The sequence below is a fragment of the Hydra vulgaris genome, chromosome 02 (genome assembly GCF_038396675.1).
Source record: "Hydra vulgaris chromosome 02, alternate assembly HydraT2T_AEP".
Taxonomy (NCBI): Eukaryota; Metazoa; Cnidaria; class Hydrozoa; order Anthoathecata; family Hydridae; genus Hydra; species Hydra vulgaris.
The window spans coordinates 57,302,105-57,317,093 of record NC_088921.1 but is presented as its reverse complement, the minus strand read 5'-3'; the positions used below and the strand labels follow the sequence as shown (position 1 = coordinate 57,317,093).

The 14,989-nt window shown below is 29.3% G+C and overlaps 1 protein-coding gene across 1 annotated transcript in view; it reads right to left on the bottom strand.

Annotated features, from left to right (window-relative positions):
• The window catches only part of LOC100207503 (DENN domain-containing protein 1B), a 53,752-nt gene that overhangs the window by 36,687 nt on the left and 2,076 nt on the right, over positions 1-14,989 (bottom strand). Inside the window, exons 4-6 of the mRNA XM_065791470.1 lie at positions 13,524-13,576; positions 13,320-13,427; positions 10,815-10,878 (exon numbers count right to left, since the gene is read on the bottom strand). Of these exons, the coding sequence (XP_065647542.1) occupies positions 10,815-10,878; positions 13,320-13,427; positions 13,524-13,576 (225 nt within the window). The remainder of the gene's footprint in view (positions 1-10,814; positions 10,879-13,319; positions 13,428-13,523; positions 13,577-14,989) is intronic.

Genomic DNA, 14,989 nt, shown 5'->3' with positions numbered 1-14,989 from the left:
TGTATATTTCTGTATTGTTTATACAACCATATTTTTGTGTGTTGTTTATAGTGTCATGTATTTTTGTGGATAGTTTATATTTGTCATGCGTTTTTGTGCATTGTCATAAAATATTGAGTCATTCCATATCAAATCACTTAATGGTCATAAGAGTACCACCTCAAATTTGCTTCAAATTTTGACCACCCACAGCTTTTATGAAAAAAACACAATCCTGAAAATTTCGCTTCATTGACCAAACTGTTCAAAAGTTATAAATGAATTAACATTGACCAAAATCGGAAAAATTTAAGTATCTGGAGCTTACAGTAGATTTTTTTGATTTTTACTAGATCATAACTTTTTAAACAAAATAGATGATCACCTGAAATTTTAAAGGGTAATAGTTTTTATTTTTGTAGGTATTTTTGACTGATTTTAAACAGTTTTTGAGTTCTTGTACCTCAAAGTTGCTAAAAAGCGCATTATTAGAAAAATTTTTGGAAACTTTAACAAGCTACAGTTCAATACCAACAGACAAGCTGTGGCGATTTTTTGTTACTTTTGTGTACTTGGAGTAACCGCTCGTGGAAAAAATTAAAATTATGTGTTAAAAGTTATTTTAGCACTTGCAGCAGCCTGTTAAAATATCACTTTTTTAAAAAAATACGATAAATTACATTCACTTTTTAGGCATAGAAAGTAGCGTAGGCAGTTAAAACAAATTTTGAAACTTTTTACTGGCAAGGTTCTATATATAGACAATCACCCAAAAAAATTTAAAGACTTATACTTTATCTTATGACATAATTGTAGCCCTATGACTTAGGTGTATGTTTTTTTTTTACCTAAATAAATAAAGAGAAGCAGCAATTTTCCTAAAATAAAATTATCAGTGTCTTAACCTAATTTATTTGATATGACTTTATAATATGTATTTGTTAAATTTTATGCATATAATATAATTATAATGATCTAATTTTCATATGGTTATAATTTGAGTGTAAAATACTTCAATTGCTTCAAGAGTTTGTATTAAAATCTAAATCTACACAGTATTTTCTGGATTTTATTATTTTAGTTTTTAATATTGCAAGAACCAAAAAGTAAAAGTTTTGTGTATGCAGAAATAGTTATATGCAGAAATAGTTATATGCAGAAATAGTTATATATAGAAATAGTTTATTGGTTGCATTTTAGACAGTTTTAATCACATTTGTACTTGAGATATAATTTTTACAATTTTATTACTGGAAAAATATAAAAAAGTTTACTCTTAGATTATGTTACATGTTTAACACTGGATTTTATTATTTTGAGATTAGTAAAAAATGTCAGAGAAATGTTGTGTAGGAAGAGTTTTAAATGAAAATTGTGATAAAATGTCATATTAGAGAATGGTAGGAAGAATAAGACTAAAAGATACTGATATTGAAGTTTTAATTCAAAGGATAGGATACACTTTCGAACCAAATGAGACATGTTTTCACCATGAAAAAGCCTATATTTCTAGATATGAAGCATTTCAAAAATACTGTTGTGATCCATTTAAAATCTACAAGAAAAAAATTATTATGGGATTGTGTAAAGTCAACATATCAATAGCAAATCAACATATGTACAAACTTTTTGATCAAACCTGGTCAAAAAGTTTGTACTAACTGTATGAATGAATTCAAACTTGAAAAATTACAGAAGCTAGTCAAGATGAAGCTGCTGAAGAAGATTTTAGTTGTTCAGACCTTGATAAGACAATTCTTAATAAGAGTGTGTCTTTATTGGAAACATCTCCACTCAAAAATGTAAGTAGACGCAAAAAATTAGGATATGGAAAGCAAAAAGCTAAAAAAATCGCAATAAGTATGATAAACCTAGTAGCGTCAGCATTGGATATAGACCCAAAAGATATAGTATTGGAAAAAGAGCAAAAATGTATAAACTGTAATGATTTAGACAAACTGTTAGATGCAATAAAAAAAAAAATGAAAATAAGTTTGAAGGAAGAGAAAGTTCAACTACTATCACTAACTTCTGATAGTCAATTAAAAAAACTTAGAAAACATTTTCAGTTTCAGAACATCTTGTTAAAAAAGCTCGAAAGTTGAAAAAAGAAAACTTGCTTAACCTGAGGCTAAAATAGGAAGCCTTTGGAAGATACTGTTAAACAAAAAGTCATTGAAATTTATGAATCCAAAAAGTTCACAATACAATGTCCAGGAAAAAAAGACTTTGTTTCTGTGCGTAAAAGTAATGTAAAAGTTCATAAACAAAAACATTTAATATTAGTTCGATTAAAGGAGCTTTATCTAGAGTTAAAGAAGTAATACCCTAAGCACAAAGTTGGATTTAACAAGTTCTGTGAACTAAGGCCGAAATGGTGCATTACAGCTGACAGTAGTAGTCAAAAAACTAAGTTGATGTGCGCTGCTTTACCTAAGGGCCATTTAATATATTACAAAGATTTGATGAAAGTATGTTTGTAATATAGATAGTTGAAGCTGCATGTTTCATCTATGTTCCAACTGCCCTGGTAAAGTAAATTTAAAGACTTACTTGGAAAATGTGTTTAAAATAATGATTTTGATTTTGATGATCAGATCATATACAAATAATGGGTGTCAACTAACCGAACCGCACTCATCACAGTCTAAACAAGCATTATCGAGTTTATTGAAACACTAATGAAACTTTGTATGATCATTGTCACCACCACTTTATCAGAGAAGCACAATCCTCCTACATATCATGGGCAAAAAGAACATTAGATCAACACATGTACCATTGTGAAGATTACAATAAAAATGCTGAGCATTACTTCTTTGCTACATCCCATGGAAAAAGTCCATGGGATGGAATAGGAGGAACTATAAAAAGAGAAGCAGCAAAAGCGAGTCTTCGAGTAGCAAATGCAAACCAGATTCTCACACCAAATGAACTGTTTACATGGGCTGAAAAAAACATTAAAGGTGTTAAATCATTTTACATTTCAAGTGATGATATCAATAATCATGAAACTTATTTTAACCTAAAGAAACAATATGAAGAGATGAGCACAGTCCCAGGCACAAGAAGCTATCACAGTTTTGTACCAGGTGGAGAGAAATTATTTTTACGGAAAATCTCTAGTGATACTGTCTATGATACCCATTTGCTGAATAATATTAACTTGGCAAAAAAAGATCCTTTAAACCTTCAACCTGGTAAATACATTGCATGCTTTTACGATGATGAATGGTACATAGGGCTTGTGCTTGAGATTTGTAATGAAAACCAAGATGATAATGTAAAATTCATGCATAGAAACAAACTAAATTTAAAATGAACAAATGATGCACAATCAAGTCAGTGTTGGGTTCCTTTTGACAAAGTAATATGTCAAATAAGTGCTCCATCTATTAAGGGTAGAAGTGCTAGTGACTACAAACTTGCTAATAATGATTATGACAGAATTATGAGTTATGTAAATCAGAGATAAAGAGCTTAGTGTACTTGTGTTTCATGTGTATATACACTTCTTCTTTCAGCATTTTGATTTTTTTGAAATATAGTATAACTTGCGCTATTAGGTATCCTTTTAAAATTAAAAAAGCATTGCATTTAAAATGCTAAAATTATGTCATAAGATAGAGTAACGGGTGATGCGGAAGTTATCGGACAAATCCTAATTTCATTATTTGAGCATAAAATTAGTTTTTGTGATTTTATGCATAGGCATAAACGTTCTATAAAATATAAACTTTATTATTTGAAACACAATTATTTAAAATGAGGTTAAATGCAGCTGAACGAGAATCTTTTCGAAAGCGACTAAAAATGTTTTTTGTAAATAAACCTAATATAAAAAAAAAAAATCGTAAATCATTTTGAAAAGGAAGGATTTGCTCGAAGTACAATATATGATAACCTAAAAAGACTTGAAACTGTTCAATCGTTTTCTGATAGAAAGCACCCTGGTCGTCCGACATCCTGAACTAGAGAAAAGAAAGCCGAATTAACGAGACTTGTCAACAATCGAAAAGGGGTCAGTCAGAGAAAAATAGGTATTAAATTTGGTGTAAATCAATCAACAATTGGTCGTCAGTTAAAAAAAATGAATATTAAATATAGAAAATGTGAAAACACTCCAAAATACACTATAGAAAAACAAGTAAAGGCAAAGAAAAGAAGCAGGAAACTAGATAACTAACTCTATAACACAAAATCGCTTCTAATCATCGATGACGAAAAATACTTTTGTTTTGCAGGGGACAACATGCCTGGAAATTCTGGATACTACACAAACAACAAAAATACATGCCCAGAAAGTGTTCGTTTTATAGGAAAAGAGAAATTTCCAAAAAAATTATTAGTGTGGATTGCCATATCTGACCGTGGTATGTCCGAGCCATTGTTTCACACTTCCAAGGCTGTGGCGATCAATTCATCAATCTATATTAATGAATGTTTAGAAAAACGACTTCTTCCATTTATTCACAAGTATCATGGAGACTTTAACTATTTATTTTGGCCAGATTTAGCAAGTTCTCATTATTCTAAAGATTCTCTAAATTGGATGGACCAATATGTCTATTACGTTGATAAAGAATCCAATCCCCCAAATGTGGCTCAAGCACGACCAATTGAAAATTTTTGGGGACATTTGGCACAGAAGGTTTAGGGGGGAGATTGGCAAGCTTCAAAAGAGCAAGTTTTGATTGATCGCATTAAACTAAAACTACAAGAAATTGATTTAAACTTTTTACAGTCGCATATAAAAGGCGTCAGAGCAAAATTGAGATCAATTGCAGATGGTGGTGTTTTTCCATATAAAAAATAATATATTTTTATTAAAAGATAAATGCTTTATTTAAAATAATATAATAGTAGTTTGTTTTTTACTTATAAATAAGTTATTAACATTTTTATTTTGTCCGATAACTTCCGCATCAAATTCTTTTTGGTGATTGTCTATATATAGAACCTTGCCAGTAAAAAATTTCAAAATTTATTTTAACTGCCTACGCTACTTTCTATGCCTAAAAAGTGAATGTAATTTATCGTATTTTTTAAAAAAGTGAAATTTTAACAGGCTGCTGCAAGTGCTAAAATAACTTTTAACACATAATTTTAATTTTTTCCACAAACGGTTACTCTAAGTACACAAAAGTAACAAAAAAATTGGCACAGCTTGTTTGTTGGTATTGAACTGTAGCTTGTTAAAGTTTCCAAAAATTTTTCTAATATTGCATTTTTTAGCAACATTGAGGTACAAGAACTCAAAAACTGTTTAAAATCAGTCAAAAACACCTGCAAAAATAGATAATTTGGGTGAAAAACTATTACCCTTTAAAATTTCAGGTGATCATCTATTTTGTTTAAAAAGTTATGATCTAGTAAAAATCAAAAAAATCTACTGTAAGCTCCAGATACTTAAATTTTTCCGATTTTGGTCAATATCAATTCAATTATAACTTTTGAACGAAATTTTCAGGATTGTGTTTTTTTCATATTTATACATAAAAACACAATCCTGAAAATTGAAATTTTCAGGATTGTGTTTTTTTCATAAAAGCTGTCGGTGGTCAAAATTTAAAGCAAATTTGAGGTGGTACCCTGGGGCACTTTTGAAAAACTAGGTGATTTCATATAAAATAACCCTATTGCATGTTTATTAAGAACACAAAAATAATGATTTTATATAGCATCATCAGGTGTAAACTACAAAAGCATAGGTTTGTAGTGACTTTACCCAGTTCCTATCAAAAGCATATTGACCAATTAGTCTGGTCAAAATATGTCTAAAAATGGGCTAACCTGGACAAAATTTGAATAAATATGAATTTGGTATGAATAGAATAATTTTATCTACTTTAACATATTTATAAATTCACCAAAAATTCTTTTGGGCAAAAAATTATGAACATTTTTGTTAACCTCACTTGGTAGGAAATTTTCTCGAAAACCAAGAAAAAAAACCATGGGGTCTGCTGATTATAAGTTGCTATAACTCGCTGAAAAATGGCGCAGAGTAAAATTTAAAAATATATCTGATTTACTTTAAAAAGGACTGAAATTTTTTTATTTTGAAACCATAGCATGCGCAAAATGTGCAAAAAAAAATTTTTTTTTGAATAATATATTTTGTGTACTTTGTAAAACATAGAACCACATGATGTTATTAATTATTATTTTTAAGTTATTATGTTTTAAGTTTTAATATATATTAATAAACATAGTTCAAATAAAAATATAAAATGTTGAACATGTTCAAAAAAACTTATTCAAAAAAACTTATTATTAAGTTCATGAACCTGTTGATCAAGTGATTAATGTAGGAAAGAAAGGTATCAATACCTTCTTTACAAGTACATAATAACAAAAGCCTTGAAGAAGAACTGAAGGAAAAGAATGCAGTGAAAATGCATATGGCACGATTATACTAACCCAAAAAGAAAAATATCAAAACATCAAACAAAATATTTTAAAAATAAAAGATTGCGTTCTGTAAGTCGTTTTCTTATCTCCTTAATCTTGTGCATGTGTCATTGAGCCACACACTCAATTATATTTGTGTATGTAGAAGTAGGATTTTTTTTGTGTGCTGAAAAACTGTTCTTTTCAACTGTTTTAACATTTTAATTATCTTTCTAATAAAGACAGCTTGCTCCTTTCTAAAAAGCAAAACATCAGCCAAGCTTGTAAACTAAATTTATTTGTAATTTGGATTGATAGATTTAACTGGAAACAATGCTGTTTTATTTGTGGCAACCTAGCATTACCTATAGCATAACCTGATCATAAAAATTAGGTTATTACCTTGTTTTCTTTCTACTTTTTTTTGCTTCTGCTCTTTGGATTTTTATTGTATGCAGACTCTGGACAAACTATTATGACTTTTATTACACACTTTATGAGAGCCTTAATTTTGTTCTGAACACCTGTTCAAGATATCTCTATTTGTTTTACCATTCTTTAACTTCTCAGTGTATTCTCTTGGACTATTTCCTTTGGACTCGACAATTTTCTCTAGTTTTTTTATGCAAATATTTCTATTTTTTAAATTATTTATGTTTGAAAGCTACAACTATTTTCTCCAGTTCTGGATTACTACCTATTACAATACACTTCTAATACGGTTTTGTAATTTTCGGCAACATACAATCTAGCTGGTTTCAGATTTGTTTCAACTGCAGATTAAATATACACATCCATTTACAGCTGCCATGGGATAATATATGAAAAACCTAATAAATAAATGACTATACTCAGTGTAGTTAAGGTGCTTTTTAAGAAATCGTTGTCAATCAGTTATTAGTTTCAACAATCAAGATGTTTTTATAAGATATCAGGTCTGCAAAATATTGCTTTAAGAGAAAACACTAAAGATCTTAGTGTGGACTACAAACAATCTTTTCAAAATTAAAATACATTATTCCTATCAGGATTTTATGTTATATAACTTAATATTATATAATGCAGTATATTTTTGAATCCTAAATTTAGCTATAATCTTCAGACCTGTGAAATATCAAGTTCAAATTCCAGAGGAGTTCAAAAATAAACTTTAGAAATGTCTTGAGTTCTGTATTTTTGAAAATTTTTTATGAAATTTTTTTAAAACACAAGCAGAAGTAGTAGTGTTGAGCAAAAGTGAATTATCATTTATTTCATTTCATTTAACTCATAGATCAAAGATAAAGATTCTGCTAAAATTTTTGATTCAATTTTTACTTACTCACCTTAACTATACTGAGTATAGTTATTGTTGTATATAATATATTTATATTTGATGCGGTAGTGGTATAGTGGTAGAGCACTTGCTTTATAAGTAAGAGGTTTCGAGTTTGATCACTACCACGCCCCTGGTAGTACTGCGCTCAACTTATTTCTCTGCGCAGCAGCCTTGTTTGTCAAGGTTCATTTTTTGGAGTTTTAGAGTTGAGAGAGGGTTATAACCACAATTAAGTAGCCTCCTTGCCTGTAGTGGCCTTCTCAGCCTTAACGAGGTGAATAACCAAAAAAAAAAATCTATTTGGGTTGAAAAGCCTCTAATAGGTACAAATGAATTTACAAATGAACTACAGTCAATTTTCTGGAAGAAAAAAAAAAGAGAGAAATACCATCATAATAGGAGTGAGGAAAAACAACATAATGGGCTATTCTCATTCAATTGTTACAAACATATGAGACTCTGGTACAAACATTTTCCAATATAAGGCTATAAAAAATAGTTTACAACAGATATGCAAGATATATACTGCAATATATAGCAATTATTATAGTAGGAGATGTACTAGATATAAAATAATATTTCGTTCAATATGTTTATTGCACATACTAGTAAAAAGACTAGTTAGTTCCGTTACATGTGTGACGTGTACAAAAATATAATTTTATACTTCCATTAAAATTTTGTGCTAACTGGCTATGATTAAAATAATGTTTTTTATTTTTTACAGACAATATATTGATGTTTATAAATATATTGATGTTTATGAATTATATTTAAACTGTTATTTCCTCTTTTAGACCAGGGCTTGTTTGGCCAATGTTCTAAAATTAAAAAAAATTATCTTATTCTTTTCATTAGTATCACTTGTTAATTTCTTTTTATTTTGAATTTTATTTTTAAAAATAAAGCCGGCATGATTTGCCAAACCTTGTTCAATAAATATATGTTTAGTTAAAGATCTAGGTTGTGTCCTCATTAATTTTGATAAAGCTTTTCCAAAATCTGACTGCATTGGTAAAGATTGCAATATTTTGAAATTGAAGCTATTAACTTATTTAACTGGTCATTAATTTTTTGTCTACCTATTTGTTTTCGTATTCAGTTTTCTTCTTTATTTAAACTTTTTTCTGTGCTATTCAAACAGTAAACTATAAACATTTACAATAACCTTAAAATCAATTATTTACTGATAAAATTATTTAATAGCATCTATACAAGCAGATTCAAACTGAAAAAAACTTTCAAAATACCACTATGTAGTGATTTTCTTTATTAAATTGAGGAATACACTGTCTCCTCTGAATGCTTTTTTTAGCACACCTAATTTTCACTTTGCTTTTGCTACTGCTGCATCTACTAGTGATCTTAATTTCAAATCATCACACACAAAAATAACAAGGTCATACTTGACTATGGTACATTTTAATGGATAATGACTGTGGTACATTTTAATGGATAACGAAGTCTGTCTTGGCCTAACATTGTGTAACTATATGTTGATTTTTTTCTTTTTTTTTTTTGCAACCAACATCCAGAACTTTACACTTGTCAAGATTTAAAAAAATGCGCAAATTTCTAGTCCATTCAACAGCTTTGTCAATATTGTTTTGAAAGGACGTATCAGTTGGCATTTTTATATAACTGTCATTATTTTGCTGTCGTTTGCATAAAGTTTTATATAGTTGTCTGGTAGGAAATGTTGTCTGGTAGTTCATTTATGCATATCACAAAAAGTAAGAGACCTAAAACGGATCCTTGAGAAACTCCACTTGTTACTTTTTTCCATTCAAATTTTTTTTTTCTAATTGTAACTCTCTGTAGACCCCTGGATAGTTTTAATTTGATCCATTCTTTGAGCATTCCTTGCATGTCGTAAGCTTTCAATATATGTATAAGTCTTTTGTCTGGTACCTTGTCAAAGGTCTTACCTAAATCAGTATAAACAATATCGACAGGTTGGTTACAATTGTAGCTTCAGTTCAAATGTCACGAAACTCCAACAGATTCATTGTACATCCTTTTCTTTTCACAAAACCATGCTGAACTTTAGTAATTAAACCATTGGTTAGCAAGCAATCAGAAATTAATTTGTGTATTATTCCCTCAAGTTTTATACACGGTGTTGATATCTTTGAGATGGGTTTATAGTTATTACATTTGGACTTAGATCTCTTTTTAAATATTGGCGTAACTTCAGATTTCTTCCAAATATGAATCTTCTGGAGTTGCAATTGAGGAATTGAAGATAAGTGTTAGGAGTACTGCATAAGCGCCCGTCAAATCTTTTTGATGTGGTCATCATTAAGTCTTTTGAATTTGGTCACATCAAGGTTCATCAGTCTGGATTTCACTTTTTGGTAATTGCAAATCACTTCTCTTTGGGTAAATTCAATATTGGTTCGATTGTGGAAATATGGTTAAGACCTTCTGGCTCTATTTCAAATACAGATTGAAAATACTGTTTTAGAGTCAAACATATTACCTGTTGGTCTTCTATAATTGTGTCCTGATCAAGATTGAGTAAGCAAATATGGTCATGTTTTATGATTTACATAGGCATGTAGTTACTTTGGGTCAACTTTAAAGACACAAGCAATATCTTCTTCATGTCTTAAAACCTCTAGCTTGACTATTGTTTTTGCTATTTTACATACTGCTTTATATAAACTATGAACAGTTTTATGAGTTTCTTGATGCTGGTATGTATTGACACCACAGTTTATGTTTTTTGGATAGGGCCTCTTTGACTTTTTTCTGTAACCCAGATGTCTTCTTTCTCTATTAATTTATTGCTTTTTTTTTTAACTTTTAAAATTTCTTAACATGTTAAAGAAAATTCTTTTTAACTAGTTATTTTTTTCTGTTCGTTTTATTTATCATAGTTTTATTTTTCTATCAATTTATTTATATAGTTTATTTTTTTAGTTTTAAAATTGCTCTTTAACTTGAGTCTTTTTTTATCATTAATTTTTTAGAAATTTATAAATATATAAATTGAATCAATAAAAAAGGCAGCGTATAAACTATTTCTTAAATACATTTTGATTTAATAATATATTAACTGTTAATATATTATTAAACAAAAAATATTTAAAAAATAGTTTATACACTGCACTAATTATACCTCATCTAGTAGAGAAGATAACTTATTTAGTATTGTGTAGAATGTTTCAAACCATGGCATATAACTAAAAATAGTATATAAATAGTGCATAATAGTAAACTAAAAAATATCTTTCACAGAGGTGAAATTTAGCATAAAAGTATTTAAAAATGAAAAAAAAATTTTTTATCAACATCTTCACTCCCAAAAAGGCTGCAAGTAACCATTATTAGAGTTGGAAGTTATTTGAAGAGAAAAGATGACGTTTATAGAGCAAGATAACGATTGACAGATGACTTAAAAGATTGAAAACTATATGAATGAAGAAAATAAGATGAATAAAGAGAATTCCAAAGAAACTGATGTTCGAGGAAAAAAAACTAGACGAATAAGAGTTTTTGGAGCACTAAGGAAAAGTCACAGTAAAAGGATGAGACTTAATTGAATGATGAGTAACACGAGAATGAATTTTAGTAGATGGCACAAGAGACACTACCTCTTTAGAGCAGTGTCCATTATAGTATTTATAGAAAAGAAAAAGAGAAGAACATTACAAGGATGTGATAATGGTCGGAGGTTGGCTGCAAGAGCAGACCCAACTATGTTTACAATGCGCTCTTGCACCTAGTCTAAAAGAGAAAAGGCATCATTCGAAGATCCGCCCCAGATATGGTAACAGTATTTCATACAAGGACAGATTTAAGATTTATAGATATAAAAATTGAATCCTGAGTAAGAAAGTGGCAAGCTTGATAAAGAGATGCAAGCTTAGCAGATGCTAATTTTACAATGGATTTGATATATGGTTTCCAAGAAGGATCGAATGTAAGAGTTAATACTAGAAGATAAAGGGTAGATGACTCATCAAGTACATTACCGTTCATAAATATAGAAAGATCTAGATTATTACGATAACGATTAGATGAAAAAAATTGAGTTTTATCTGAATTAAAGTTCACCAGCCAGTGTGAGCCTCATGTTGTAGCAGAAGTGAGATACTTTTCAAGCTCAAATGCCCCCTCCAAACAAGTGTTGGCTTCTCATCAAGACAAGAATAAATGGTAGTATCATCAGCAACAATGCTACCTTAGATGTGAGAATATCTGGAAGATTGTTAATGTAAATTAAAAAGAGTATAGGGCTAAGGATAGAAACCCAAATGGATTTAGCAATAGTAAACAGATGTCTTTTTTCAGGAGAATTGTTTTGCTGATAAATATAGAAGTAATGGTTTCGATTGGAAATTACAGCGCAATGCGTGGAAAACCATGGAGAAGAGTGAGACTTGACTTGGATTTGACTTTGGACAGTCGAGAGGAAATAAAAGATTCCATGCCAGCCTGAATCCAAGAAATTAAGTAAGAAGCACATTTGTTAGCAGAAAGACAAAAGGCAAAAGCTGTGAACCTTAGCGCCTGCATAGTCACTGACACTAGAGCTAAGTCATTCAGTGTGATGAGCATTAAAGTCACCAACAACAACAATATTCGCTAAAGGATAAAGATAGAGGGCTTGGTCAATTTGATCAGAAATAACATCGAAAAGAGTGCTGTCTTGAAATGAAGGAGAGCGATATAGAATAAAGAAAAAGGCAATAGAGTGACGTGGTGCTAAACAAAAGCACATAAAAGAATGTGAATTCAAACCTAGTTTCCCTATAAATGGTAAAATTCTTACAAATGCAAATGCCCAGGCCAAGCAAGTGACTACTGGAGTCTTGACGAATTAAAGGAAGATGACCATTAACACTAAGATTACAAGATCTTAGTGTTAGTGACAGCCGGACTTAAATTAGTCTCACAAAGAGCAAGTAGGTCTGGCGAACTTTGCAAGAGATAAGTCTCAACAGAAGAAAAGTTGCTTCGAAGACCACAAATATTAGTGAATGATAGATTTAGAGAGCATGGTGATGACAATGGTTTTTTGAGTGTTATAGTTTTTGGTACTTTAGTCGTTTTTAAATTTGTTAAAAAACTTGACTTAAAGCACAGATAGTACTCAGGACACTATTTATTAGTCTACGCAATTGCCTCAATACTATTAATAAACCTTAAGCCATAACAAAAGGCTCTAAATGTGAGCTTGACAATGCATACCAAAAGTATAAACAGGGACACCACCCATGTGTAACATGGCAATGTTAGTACTCTGATATTTTACAGCTGTTGATGAAATTAGCCTCTCTGAGAGCTATAACAGAGTTTGGGAAACCTGACTACCAGCCCGCCTCAGAACCTTAACCTGAGTTTTAGTGCTGTACCCTGATTAGGAGATAATAGAATGAGTTGCCTAGTCATAATAACAAAGACACAAGCAAAACCCATGCATTGAGTAAAAAAGATCCAGCATTCATCTTCCTAAACTGGAAACAATGTATTATTATTACATCTAGACCAGCCTAATAGATGAAGAAAGGGTGCGAGGCTGGTTAACAGACAGAATCTGTTTACCCCTTAATTACACTTACTTTATTATCTAACATAACATTAATACTTTTTTTTAATTTGAAAAATTATTGAAATCTACCTTATTATACAGAGGCAACTAACTGCATTTGGGGGATAACGACAAAATCCAAAACGGAATTTGCTATCCAAATCTGTGAGTACAAAGGTGGAGTACTGGACACCATCACTAAAAAATATATATATTCAAGTTGCCTTTTTTTTTAGATATATTGTGTTAACAAAAATGTAAATTAAAAGAATTTAGGAAAAATCAAAAAACCACCTAATAACTGCACAAGGAAAACAAAATGTTGGTATTTGTTTTAACACACCATCCTAAAAAGTATTTTTTTAAATATTGTTATTAAAAAGCAAAAAATAAATAAGGGGGAAATTTACTTCAATAAATTCTTTAATTTGAAAGAGATTAAAAGATTTATTTTTACTATGTATTTTACCATAAAGAAAAATTTACAATATTTGTTATAAAATGTAAATACATTGTTGGGGTAAGAAGAAGAGAAATTCAGTCTTATCGCCAAGCCAGTTTAATAAAAAACAATAAACAAGTTTACCGTAAATTATATTTAACAAACTACTATGCTTTCCTACTAACAACAAATAATCATAGAATTAGTTGGAAAAACACGACTCGTAATATATTGTTTAATATACCTTTTAAGCAACCTCTCATTAGAAAATTTATTATTTTTGATGATTAGAATAATTTTTTTATTTTTAAAAAACTACGATTGAGTGGACTGCTTATTTTCAGAAATATTCGATTATAGTGATTTGAGCTTTATGTTTTTTTAAGCAGTTCTCTCCAATTTCTATTTATTATAATAATGTGATGATAATAATTGAAAATAAAATTAAAACAACTTTTCCATTCTATTATAAAACTGGATTTTCATTATTTTGATGTTAAGAAAGAAATTTTAATTAAACAAAGTATAATTTTTAGAGAAAATTTTCAGCTTAAAAAAAAGACTTAAAATATAGTCATATAGATATCAATCTATTGTTTTTTAATAACATATCTTGTGTTTTTTGATTTTTTAAATTAATTTTCCCTGTCACTTTTTTATATGTGATGATATATACAAGTATTTTAAGTTTACTTTACACATTGTACTACTTAAAGTGTCCTTTGTAAATACTTGGTTACACTAAGTTAATCCCTGTTTGATTTAAATGCTAAAACTCCATACACCTTGATACACACAATTTAAAAACAGAAAGACTAATATAATATAATAAATGGATTAATGGAGTCCATGATTCACATAAAAGCAAAAAATTTGCAAAGGAATTCTAACATCTCAAATGAACATCAAAAATTTTCATTAAAAAAATCAACCTTTCTAGGTGTCTTGTTAAAACTAACATCTAAAAAAGTTTACAAGACATTTTTTATGTTTTTAAATTATTCATAATTAGCAAATATAAACAATGGCAGTATACTTGACTTTGAAAATTAATTTTACAAATACACTTTTGAAAATATGACATATTCAGTTTCATTTGTGTATAATATTTGTGTATATATACTACACATTACTTTGGGCTCAACAAGTTAATGGAGTTCTGAACTATCAGTACTCACCCATAATGATCAAAAATATCTTTTCAATACAAATTTAGTTAGTAATCAAGGCAGTTAGACACAAATTACAACAAACTTTTTTAAAAAAGTAGACAAAAAAAATTCTTATACTTTAAGTAAAACGAATAAAATGTTTTTAC